This window comes from Jatropha curcas, chromosome 3 (genome assembly GCF_041381405.1).
Source record: "Jatropha curcas cultivar XTBG-Jc1 chromosome 3, XTBG_Jcur_1.0, whole genome shotgun sequence".
Classification (NCBI taxonomy): domain Eukaryota; kingdom Viridiplantae; phylum Streptophyta; class Magnoliopsida; order Malpighiales; family Euphorbiaceae; genus Jatropha; species Jatropha curcas.
Genome location: NC_143153.1, coordinates 27,194,101 through 27,207,527, shown reverse-complemented (window position 1 = coordinate 27,207,527; position 13,427 = coordinate 27,194,101). Strand labels below are relative to the sequence as shown.

At 30.0% G+C, this 13,427-nt stretch overlaps 1 protein-coding gene across 1 annotated transcript; it reads right to left on the bottom strand.

The window, feature by feature from the left end:
* Positions 1–459: 459 nt before the first annotated feature.
* LOC105649412 (hematological/neurological-like protein) lies at positions 460–4,045 on the bottom strand. The gene is made up of 5 exons (XM_012236082.4): positions 3,873–4,045; positions 3,690–3,763; positions 2,108–2,237; positions 1,695–2,009; positions 460–935 (listed from the first exon to the last, which is right to left on the bottom strand). Exons 1-5 carry the CDS (start codon positions 3,987–3,989, stop codon positions 663–665), a joined length of 909 nt encoding a protein of 302 aa, XP_012091472.1. The 5' UTR covers positions 3,990–4,045; the 3' UTR covers positions 460–662.
* Between the last annotated feature and the right edge of the window lie 9,382 nt (positions 4,046–13,427).

Here is a 13,427-nt window from a genome sequence, read left to right as displayed (position 1 = left end):
TTAATTTAACAATTTAAATGTTCAAAAGAAAAATCCTTCATTATCCACACTGGATTATAAGGAAGTTTAATCAGCCTGCTTCAATCAACCCAATCAGTCTATTAGAAGTCTCGATCAGTCCGTAGATTTTATGAAGTTTATAAATTCCACATTAATGGTGGTAGCTAAGGTTAAAGACGAAATAACCAAAACCAAAACCAAAATAAAAAAAGAAAAAAAAGAAAAAAAAACCACCATATCAGATGATCATTTGTACCTTAAATTTATCAAAGTACTAAACTGTAAATTATTGTTAAAAAGGGTACTAACTATATATCAAACTTAATTCTAGAGTTAAATTTCCAGTTTCACCATACAATCATGGCCTTGCGTCTCAAGAAGTAAAACACAGGACTGCGTAATACATACCAAAAAAAAAAAACAACGGCTCCAGAAGAGCTAATGATTGAGAGACAGAAATAACTGAATTAGCCATCCATCTAGCATTTTAATCTAAATATCAAAGAGTTTACACATAATCCACAGCCATCATAGACCACTCTAATGTCAAAACCGTAGTACATCAGTCAAAACACAAGCACTCAAACAGGACTCAAACAGGAATAACACAAGGTCCAGGATCTGTCGAATCAAGCAATATTTGTGAGTTAGATTGGCCCCGTTTACACCAATGCGATGCTGCTCTCGCCACCAGGGGGCTTGCGAACACCACCAAAATAGTCCCTGGATTCCGACTTTCCATCTGCAAAGATGTTACTGCCGCTTATTTCTTTCAGTTTAGCGCTGCTTAGTGGTTTTTCAGCAGATCCAGGAGGAACATCTCCTTTGAAAATATCATTGCCAGTCAACTCCTGAAACTTCTGATTGTGTATTTTCTTTGATGTCCTAACAACCGGTTCTTCACCAAACAGGATGTTACTCTGACCTCCAGCAGGCTATAAAAGTTAAAAACCAAAGTCTAGTTAGGCAAGAGAGCTAGAAGCCAAAGCTAATGGGAATTCATCATGCATGCATTAGCATAAAGATGATATTTCAGTTACCAACAAACAAACCAACCCACCACAAAAGCGCTTGTTTTCTAAAAGTGGGAAGTTTGGCAAGAATATGGAAAACTAAAGTGAAGACATTGAATGGGGTGGCAAGAGCAAGTCGATTCTTATTGTTAATGCAAAAGACAAATTTTATAGTCCATGTGAATAGATGAAGATTTGAAATGAGAAATTATTTGAATTTGCATTAATGTTGATGTTAATAATCTTTCACTTGATGTTTGAGATAATTCATGTTCACTTCTGATGGACATCTATCCAAATGGACCCTAATCCTGAAGAAAATTTCCAATTGCAGTCCACAAAAAGGCCAAGATTGATCATTCTAGGAGCCTTTTCTATCATTTAACAGGCATGAGGGATTGAACTGCATTTCTTTCTATGAACATTTTGCAGTTTGAGAGTCCCAAAATGTTGACACTTGGAAGACGTGCTTCCAAAATGCTGCTACTCCTATAAATGAACCTCAATGAAAACATTTAGCCCACAAAGCTCACATTGTTCATTGGTTATTATGTCAGAACTTAGAAGAAAGCAGTAGCACCAAATTAACTATTACATTCCTATGCTCTTACTGATAAGATCATAATGTATAGTTCTAGATAATAAATGAAGATTTTAGAACGCATAAAAACATGCACTCACATTGGAAACTTTAACAGAAGTGCGTATGTTTCGTGGGGCAGGTTTCTCAATGTCTTTGTTTTCCTTTGTTTCCAAGGAACGTGCAGCAGCCAAGGACCGGGGTGCAATTTCAGGTGAAGGGGCAAAGATGTCATGTCCACTTATTTCCTTGAATTTTGCATCTGATATCTGCTTTTTACTGTTCATGTCTGACTCACTTTGCAGAGTTCCACTTAACTCACGCTGCTTTGCTACCTCAGGAAGAGAAGTAGGCTTCTTGGGAGAGATACTCTCCTCAGTATTAAATGATATCTGGCTAATTCCATTCATTGCTTGCTGAAAATGCAACCATTAATGGGAAATGTAATCGTGATTAATCTTAGATAATAAGTAATCAAGCATTATTTTGTATAATTAAAGGGAGACCAAAGTACCTGATAGACACGCACACTAGTTTTGTTAATGGGATTATCAGCGCCAGATTCAGACGCATTATCTCCACCATTAGCTGCAAATATACCACTGCCAGTCATCTCCTTTAACTTATAACCGGAACAGGGCTTCCTGGAGATGGCAAAGGGAAAAATTCAGGACCTCAGATAGCTTGGATAATTCATAACCCCACATGGTATAAAGGTGAATTCCCTTTTGATAGGCGTTTCCAGAGATGCACCTCAATGTTCACATATATACAATCAGAAAGAGTACATGGGAAAAGAAAATAAATCGGAAAAGAACATACCCAATTGATCCCTTATAATTCATAAATTCTGGAATAATTTATACTACATGATTTTTTTGCTTAACTATCAAATTTCACATACACCTTCAAGATTGTTTTTTTTTTTTTAATTTTAAAATTCAAACAACTGCATAAAGAGTTAACTTTGAGAGAACAATGGACCTCAAATGACTTTTAGCCTTTCAACTGGTCCATTAGCACTTCAAGATAATCTTACTATTATGTAAATTTAAGCAATCCAATCTTGGGTTTTACTCTTCCAAACACTTCAACTTAAATACCTTATCTTCATTATCCTTCTTCTACCCCTGTTCCTGGACTTCATGGATCACCATCAGGAATAGACATTTAAGTTTCCGTCTTTTCAAGTAAAATTGGGCTTTTTGAAACTTTTTTTTTTCCAAAAGAAAGAAAAAGAATTTGAAAACTTCGTTGATCTTTTAAGTTCCTCTTCTCTCTTCATCACTGTTTGTAGATAAATTCTATTCAACAAAGGTAACTTGGTAATTTAAGGGCCACATATCTTAGCCCAAGTTAAAGTAGCAAAACCCAAGGCTTCTTTTAATTGTTTAATGATTAATGCATATAACTTTTTTGTAAGCCAAAGAAAAAAAAAAAAAAAAAGAAAAAGAAAAACAAAGCCAACATGAATATCAAGGCCAATACTCCATGCCTTGCTCTAATCTTTCAGGCAACTCACCATCGAAAAAACAAAAGAAGCCTAGCAAATGCTACTAGAAATTAAAGATGACAGTCAATGCTTTTCCATCTGAACTATTTGGTAGGCTTTTCCCTTTTTTAATTTTTCATTTGTCTTCGCATTGACATTCAGCATCAAATGGAATAAGGAAGTTTATGTTATACATATATAATGTAAGAGATGAGAAATTAAACAACTTCCTATATTTGCTCTCTTAATTCACATTATTAATAGAAAAGGTAAGAGGCAAAACAATTTAAATTTTAAAATCTTTCTAAATAAACTTGCGTGGCTAAGAAAGAAGACAAACTAGGAAAACTAGTAATAAGAGATGACTCAATTTGATCTTCTCAACCCATTTGCAAAACAGATCACTAAATTTCTTTCCTTCCATTTATCAACAACCTACATGCTTACTGAATTATCGAAAGCTTTAAGCTTTACTTAAAACAGAATTAGCCAAAAAAGAAACTGCAGCACCAGATCTGGTTCCAGAATCTTAAACAATCACAAATCTTTCTCACTGAATATTTATTTCTTGAAAACAAAAACAGAATTAAGACAAGATCCTTACTTCTTCATGAGACTCTCGGCTTCTGCATCGGTAACCTGACCTCCAAATAGCACCTTGCTAATTCTGTCGGACGGCTGGCAATGCAACCCAAAAAAAAAAAAAAAAGTTAGAAAAGAAAAATAAAAATTCAAACTTTTCAGGGGAAACAGAACTTTCAAGTCTCGTTGAGCTGAGAACATTTACCTGGTGGGGGCGGTGGCTGGAAGCAGTGGCCGGTGAAGCTGACGGAGGAGCCTCCGTCCACGTAAGCAGATCGGCAGTGGAAGTGTGTGGCTTTCTAACTGGTGTGCTTCTCTCCATTTTTTTGAATATCCGCGTACGTCAGCGTAGCCTGTTAGTGAGAACGTTTTGATTTTGTGTTGGAGATATTTAAGCAAGGAAAAAAAAAATCTGATTTTTTCCATTTTATAAATATTTAATTAATATTTCCGAACAACTCTATCGGGGAAATCTAAAATCTGAAATTTTAAATTAAGAGAAGATGATAGAATTTGCAAAAAACACTCGATGGTTTTGGTTGACACGTCAACCTCGTTTGTTTTATTTTAGGGCTATATTGTTTGTAGCCATAAAAACTTACTGCATTTTGTTTTTCATTAAATACTATGTAAAAGAGATATGTTAGAAATTTGCACTCAATAAAGATAAAAGCAGAACCGCTGCGTTTAAAGGGGTATGATACTCCTTATTTACGCAGCTGATTAGGCATGGCCACGGTTTCAGAACCGGCGGTTCCAGTTCCGGTTCCGATTCGGTTACAAAATCGACGGTTCCGATCGGTTTTTTGGCGAATCGTATAATTTTAATTTTAAATTTTGAAGACCGGTCTAAAAAAAATTATTTGAACATAAAAAATTAAAAAATACACCTAAAAAATTAAAAAAATACTTCAATTAAATTTATTTTTTTAAAGACTTGAACATAATTATTTAAAAAAAAAATTTCAAGTGAATTTTTTTTTTTTTAAAGTTTGAACATAATTTAAAAAAAAAAATGGGCTTGAACTTATTTTTTTTTTGTTTTAAAAAAAAAATTAAGTTGCCTACGTATCTTCTTGGGGTTTAGAGGAATCAAAGCCCACGTAGTTCTTACTTACCTTATATCAATTTCACCTCTTTTACCTTAATCGCTATTTGCACCACTGGTTGATGTTCCCGTTGAGGAGCCATCGTATAAATCATATAAATCTTCATTTTCTTTTAGATTTTCTTTGGCTCTTAGTTCGGCCTTGGTCCAATCATCCACGCATAATTGTGTTTCTAATGAATCGGGTGTCATACGAGATCGTGTTTCATCAAGTATGTTTCCTCCTTGACTAAAAGCTTGTTCAACCGCAACAGTGGAGACCGGAGCTGCTAAAATTTATTTTGCAAGTAAAGAAAGAATTGGAAAAGTATTTGCGTAACGACTCCACCAATTTAAAATTGGAAAATCAGTATCTGTATAATCATCACCAAACTCAAAAGAAGTTGTTAGATAATTATTAAATTCAGAAATAGAACTGGATTCCCTTGTTCTTTTTTGTCTTTGTAGTAAAACTTGTTGAGCAACACCAACACCACTTACCCTTTGTGTTGGAAATTGTTGAATATTAGATTGAGAAGAAGTAGAAGTAGAAGTAGAAGTAGATGAACTAGAAACTTGAACAAATTCATTATATAATTGCATAATATTTTGTTTAACTTCATGCATTACTACATTTATATTAACATTATCTTCTACTACATTTATATTAACATTATCTTCTACATCAAGATTCAATACTTCATAATAAATAGTCAAATAATCACATAAAACATCCATTCTACATCTAGGATCAAATATAATAGCAACAAGATAAAGGGGTGCTATATTTTTAAAATAAGATAACCATTTTTTTTTCATTGAAAAAATACAATCTTTTAATAAATCATCATTTTGAAATTCTTGGAGTGCATTAACAATATTAATACACAGGTAAAAATAAATGAGATGTGGGATAATAAACCCCACTAAATTTATAGGTAGCATCATTAAAAATTTTTAAAATATCTAAAATTTTTGTACAAATCTCCCAATTTTGTGGATATAAATTAATATCCTCAATATTATTAGTAACAAAAAAGCATGATAATTCTTTATAAGAAAAAAACTCGTTTAGTAATTCATATGTTGAATTCCAACGAGTTGGGACATCCCTTGGAAAACATTTTGGTCTTTTATTATTTTCTTTACAAAATTTAGCCCAACTTTTCATCACTTGGGGATGTGTTCATAAATATGAAATAGCTTTTTTAATTGGAGAAATAAAAGATTCAAGAATTTTTAAACCATCTTGTACACATAAATTTAAAACATGGCATGCACATCTTATATGAAAAAATTTTCTACCAATATTTGGTTCACAAATTTTTTTAAGTTCAATAATTGATCTAGTATTTGCAGAAGCATTATCAAATGAAATTGAAAAAATTTTTTTTGTCAACTTATATTCATCTAAAATTGAAACAATTACTCTATAAATATTATTTGCAGTATGTTTATCATCAAAAACACGAAAACCAATAATTCTTTTTTGAATTTTTCAATCATCATCAATCCAATGACATGTAATACCCATACAAGAATGCATTTGCCAATGATCACTACTCCAAACATCACAACAAATTGAAACACGAATTTTCATTTGAGAAAATAAAAGCTCTAACTATTTTTTTCCTTTATTAGATAAAGAAATAATAGTTCGTTTTACAGTATTTCTTGGTACTCTTTTAGCAGAAGGATTTAAAGCTTTTTGACAATAATTATTAAAACCTACTTTTTCACCAAAACTAAAAGATAAATGTTCCATAGAAATCATTTTTGCTAATTCTTCTCTTTGTATTTTTTCAGAATATTTAAATTAAGAAAGGTTAGAAGCGTACCCGAAAATTTGTGTTTGAGACCGATCAGCTCTTATTTTTGTTGGATGTTTTGTCTCCAAATGCTTCCAAAATGATCCATAGCCGCTCGCTTGTTTAAATTTATAAGATTTTCCACAATAATTGCAAATTACATCGTACATTTTCTCACCTTTGAATTTTTTCGTGAAATGAATGGCGAATATGTCGGAACTTTGTCTTGCTCTTGCAACAATTTGTGCTCGTTGCTCTTGCTCTTACTCTTCATCTTCTTGTAATTGCTCATTAAATTCAGATTCTTGAGTTGGAATATCCAAATTTTCATTTGGATAACCCTCAAAATTAAATTGGTCGGGAATCATATCATAGATGTTGTTTGTAGGGATAGATGATTCTCCAATCTTTCCCTTGCCCTTACCCGAATTTGAGTTTCCTCCACTTGCCATTATATGATAATAAGATATAATTTGGAAAATTGAATAAAAAAAATTAGAGAGAATAATAACTTAATAAGAGAGATTGTAGAGTAGAGAAGAATAAATGAATAATATAGAGTAGAGTGTAGTATATTGTAGAGAGAATAAGTAGAGAGTGTAGTATATTGTAGAGAGAGTAAGTAGAGAGAGTTGAGATTTTTTTGTAATGAATTTGTAAATAAAATGAGGTATTTATAATAAATCCAAAAATTCATTTTTCCAAAAATACCCTTGAAACTAGCCGTTATGTAGCCGTTTATGGCTGTTGGGAGGGGTAATTAAGAGATTTAACAATAAAATTAAAAAAAAAATCAGGTTTGACAGTTTACAACGGCTAGAACCGCCGGTTCGAACCGGCCGGAGAACCGACGGTTCCAGTTCGGTTCCGACCGGTTCTCTGAAACCGCCAGTTCTGGTTCCTAATTTTCTGGAACCGGAACCGAACCGAAATTTTTCGGTTCTGGTTCCGGTTAGGCCCAGTTCCGGTTCTCATCGGTTCCGGGCCGGTTCGAACCGACGGTTCCGGTTCCGGAACCGTAATATGGCCATGTCTAAGCTGATAGTTTGTTAAAGAGTTAATTTATAGGTATTTAATAAATCTCTATATTTATATTATATATAAAAGTGAAAATAAGTGAAGAATAATGAGATTGTCGATATGGTTATTATAAAATTTAAGATATCCTACAATAACTTTAGTTTTAATTAATTAAAAAATTTTAACGTAAAAATATGTATAATATTTTTATAATTTGATTGGATTATTTTTTTTGCTTTTTTTAATAGATAAATAAATATAGATAATTAAATATTTCAAAATTTTAAAATTTCACTATTATTATCTTATTGTGCCCAATTATATTATATTTAGTATATTATTAAGTAAATTATTAATAATAATTTTATAAATTCAATATTATTTTAAATAGTATATGTAAATGAGGAATTTGAAAATTTTTATATTTTTTTTGAATTTATTTTAAATAAATATATCTAGATGATTCAAATTTGATTTAAAAATGGTAGATTCAGATTTGATTTAAAAATGTTATGGTTAAATTTCTTTAATTACAAATTGCTTTCTAATTTGGTTAGCCAAAACAAGATAAAAAAATTATTATTTTTAAACATCTCAAATTTAATTAATTAATTATATTGATATCTTATATAATTCAAATCCTATTTCTATTAAAGAATATAATTTTATTAATAATTTTTCAAAATGGTTTCATGATTTTGATTGGTTAAAAAAATAAAAATAAAAATTTATTATTGTTTATAAATATTTAATTTGATATGTTAGATTGTTTTTTTATTCTATTGTTAATGTATATTTTTTTACTATAAGAAATTATAGTGAAGAAAATATTTAAATTAAATATAAAATGAATAATAGAAGCTATATGATGATTTTTATAAATCATTTTAATTTTTGCTTAAAAAAGAAAATGAAAGCAATTAATGTATAATAAAAACTGTATGAATCAGTACGTTGACATATAACCAAAAAAATATTTATTGTATATATAAAGTATAATATAATTTAACCACTCAATCTAAATAAGAATTTATACTTTAATAGTATATAAATAAAAAATTAAACGAGTATAAAGAAATATAGAACAAGCATAGTTAACGTGTAATGCACGTCATAAAGAAGACTAATAATTAATAAAAAGAGCAATCAACGGAATATATCTACGTTTTGGAGCTTTTTCGTATAAAATAATAAATATTTTTAATTTTATAATAAGAAAAGTAATATACTCATCTTCAAAATTCAAAAAAATAAATAGCATAATATGTAGAAGTACTAATACTCCTAATGGTCATTTTATATTTTAATAGCAATTGTTCCCAAAATTTTACCAAATACCACCGTTCATCATGATGTTGTTATCAACCATCAGCTATTAACAACTCTTATCTGCTGTTAACTGATATAAACAGCTAAATCAAATGGGTCCTTAGATGTATGTTTTGTTCCGATCTGTTTAATGCATGTTGAGCTAGTTATAAATTTGTGTTGGAAACAAAGTAATTTACGAGTAAGGTACAACTAGATCGAAAGTTAGGGCCAAAAAAGGAAAATAAGTTAGGGCAAAATAAAAAAAAGTTAACTATTTTGATAGAGAAAAATGAAAATTTTCATTACTTCAGAAGTTAATTTTAAAAACTTTTTTAGACTACCCTACCCCCGTTATACTAAATTAATGAGTTTAGTAGTGAGTATTTGTAAGTATCTATCCATTACTAATAAGAAAAGATAGCTTGGATAAATTTAGGTTTAGATATTTTAAAATTTATAAATGCTCTGTTCATTTAAGACGTACCTTAAATAAGTTTATGATATATAGTAAAATCTTAAATATAGTTGGTTGTACATATTTAAATGCTTGAGATGAGTATTTAATGAAATTTCATGTTTGTAGATTAGTATACAGTATTAATCATTTGAATGAAATTTTTTGATGCTCCCGGGACTCAAAATTGGGCCATTATGGATAACTGGTTTGTTGCTTAGTTAATTTGGGATGGAGCTCCGACTTGTCCATGCTTGAAGGCTTGAAGTTAGTAAAAGTCTTTAGGCATCCACAAATTGGCTATTGAGTTAAAAGAATAACTAAGCAATTGTAAATAATATATAATTATAAATATGAGAAATGATTCTTTTTATAATAGAATCATTAGGTGTAATTTCTTTTGAGCTCGGCTATAAAGCATTTCTAAAGAGTATGCTTTCAAGATCGAACTTGTATTTTTAACTAATACGTTATTTGTAGAAATGACATTACTTATTAAAAATAAATCAAGTCCAGATAATTCTATTTATTCATTCAAATAAAAAAATAAAAAATTATAATAAATAACCCATACCTTAAAATTTGCAATTAAGTTGCTTATAATTAAATTGTAAAATGGATATAATTATTTATGATATATTCTTGTTTTTCTCTGTATTGCTCGAAGAAATTATTTGATTTCTCTATTTTTTTCCTTATAGTAAAGTTTAATTAGTTGATCAAGAGCAAAAATAATTAATACTTCCAAAATGAATATGAAGAATAATAGAGCAAGTAGTCTTAGTTCACATGAGTATTGTTGCAACCCAAACATGATGGATGGGAGTGTGATGCCCCTTGGTAAGAAGCTACTGGGCTTGGCAGCAGATAGTCTTAGTTCTAAAATAGTCAACAAATTTTATTAATTCAAAAATATTTAAGAACTCTACAAAGAAAAATCATAAAAAGAATAAACGACTGGTCAATCCTTTCTGTGCCTACAATGCTTCAAAGGCACCCACTAATGCAAAAATCTTGTAATCTTCGCATTTACACATACTATCTTTACAACATCCGTATCCATCGTTTAACCTTCTATTCCTATTATTCTTCTTCTTCTTCTCCATTTCTACCATTTCTGCAACTCTAACACTCATTGGTATTCTAACCGAAGGAGTCTTAGTTCCATCATCAAGAAAAATATTAATACAGCTCTTTTTCTTCGGGACCATCATAACCCACTTTTCCATTTCCATTTTGGTGATTCAAGAATTGTTTTCCATGGAATTTGAGCAAAGTTAGCTATTTTGGTAATTGTTAACTATTTTAATAGTATTTAGCTATTTGGATAATTTTTTTGTAAAACGCTAAGCGTCTGTTCGGTAAAATTAGCTGTTTTAGTAGCTGTTAGTTGTTTTCGTAGTATTTAGCACTGTATTCGGCAATAACTTTTTAAAAAACAGTCAAAACACTAAAAGCTACTTAAAAAGTTATTTGGTAAGATAACATTTACACTAGCTTTTAAAGGATATAGTTCACTAATGCAATGTTTAGCTTTTAGCGTTTCATGAAAAGCTACTCAAACTATTCAAACAACTAACACCTAAACTCTACTAAACAACTAAAAAGTTGTTTGGTAACATAACATTTAAACTAGCTTTTAAAGGATATAGTAGCATTTTATGAAAAGTTCACTAATGTAATGTTTAGCTTTTAACGTTTCATAAAAACTACTCAAACTACTCAAACAACTAACACCTAAACTCTACTAAACAACTAAAGCTACTAAAACAGCTAATTTTGTCGAACAAACCCTAAGTAGCACTAGCTGTTTGAGTAATTTTTTCTAAATGCTAAAAGTTAAATGTTACATGGATTAACTTTTTATAAAATGTTACTTTAACCTCTAAAAGCTAATTCAAATACTATATTACCGAACACTATAAAAAGTAGCGTTTAGTATTTTAACCAGTTAAAACTCTAAAAGCTACTTAAAAAATGATTGTCGAACACAACCTAAAAATTAACATTAGAGGGGCTAACCTTTTATAAAGCACAACTTTAACCTCTAAAATTTAATTGAAATAATATTTTACTGAACGCTATAAAAATAGGGAGTTAAAACATTAAAAGTTACTTAAAAAGTTGTTACCGAACACAACCTAACTAATGAATTTGGATTATAGCCATCCGGATACCCACCAAGATCATGTGGTTGCAATTAGAATTATACAAGATAATATAACACTAACATGAAAAAAGAGAATCAATGGATTATATTGTGGGGAAAGATTACATATCAATTACAATTACAATATAGCACTATTGCAAGTCATGAAGACTTTAAATAATAGCTGCAAGTTGAAACGGTAATGGGTTACAGTAGTACCTGTATTGCTACTTGCCATGTGAGATATGTGCAGCTGTCTAGCATATTTTGTAGATAGATTTGAGTATATCGTTTTAGCTCAGGCATGGCTATATTTATAATACTAGTAATGTTGTTGATTATTAAAATGTCTTTCTAATAAGTGTTCCTCGTAAGCATAATCTGAGGGTTAGTTCATATAAGATTTGAGAATAAATCAATATTTGAGTTACTTTTTGTCTGATACTAAAAGCCAAAAAAAAAAAAAAAAAAGTATTATTAGGAAATTGGTTAATATATGACTGGCTTTTTCGTAAGTGCACGAAATTGTAAACAAGTTATAAAGAGTGAGTAGAGTATCGTTCCACGAGAATTGTATACTAAGTACCAAAATTGTATGAACCTACTATTATTTAAACAACAATAAGTATAATTATTTTAAGAAATTAAATTTAAAAGAAATAAAAGAGAATAAAAGGAAATCAAGCAAGACATTTTGATGAAAAGAAATCAAGGATTAAAAGCTACTAGGGATTTTGACTTCACTTAATCTTATCCAATTTATCTTATTAGTTTGATAGTCAATTTTAATTGTTCAAGTGTGGAAAACAAATCTAAAATCACTAATAAGTTCTCCCGATGTATTGTTAGTTATTTTAACCCGGTCTAATTACCTATCTTTTAATAACGCAATCAAACATGAATTAAATCATTAAGTTTTATGGTTTGTTTATTAATTCATAATTTAAAGTTATTAACTTATGAAAACCCCCATGAGTCAAACCATATAGCTTCCACATCAAGTTATTATTTCCATGTAATTTATTTCATTTTTCATATCAAAAACCTTTCTTCCAACATTGATTAATGAAATAAATCAATTCATGAGAGAAACTTTGCTTGGAAACATTAAATTCAATGATAAATTATACTTTGAACAAAGAAAAGCAAATCTAATATTATAAATTGAAAGAGAAATTAAGTTACATCAAATCCCTGATATGAGAGTTCAGTTCGACATAGTAATTAAATAAAATTCAATTAAACTTGAAAATAATTTCATAATCAATATGAACGATGAAAAGTAAAAACAAGAATTAGAGTTTTGAGATAAAAACTAATCAACAAATAAGAGTGGACGGCTTCCTTGGTTCTTTACACAAACTTGAGCACTTGAAATTTTAAAGAAAGGGAAAACTATGTAGAAAATAATATAATAATCGATGAAATGTATAATGAATCACCCCCCCCCCCGCCCCGACTATGGCTAGTCTCTCTTTTTATATAGATTTTTTGGAATATCTTCGTATTCGTTTAGGAAATTGAATCTCTATTGAGGAAAAAATTTTTTGAAGATAGGAAACTGTTTAGGTTTTGTATTTCTTTTCAATTATGACTCTCTCAACGTCTAGATAGGATTTAAGATTGGTTATGCACATCCCATAAGATTCTCATGCAAATTCATACAGGCAGCACAGACTAAAGCTGAAATTTTCAGCCCAAGTTGAATTCTGCAGATTAGCACGGGGGTGCTAATTAGCACGCCCAATCTAACCCTCATTTGATTTTGCCTTGAAAATCGCAGGGGGGTGCTGGGTAGTCTTGGACAAATGATTGCTTTTACTCCTCCTTTACATTTTTGGCTGATTTCTTATAAAAATCCTGCTAAATTCCTCAAGATTAAGTGAAATATGATTTAAGAAAGTTTTAAACAAAAATATAATAAAACTAAA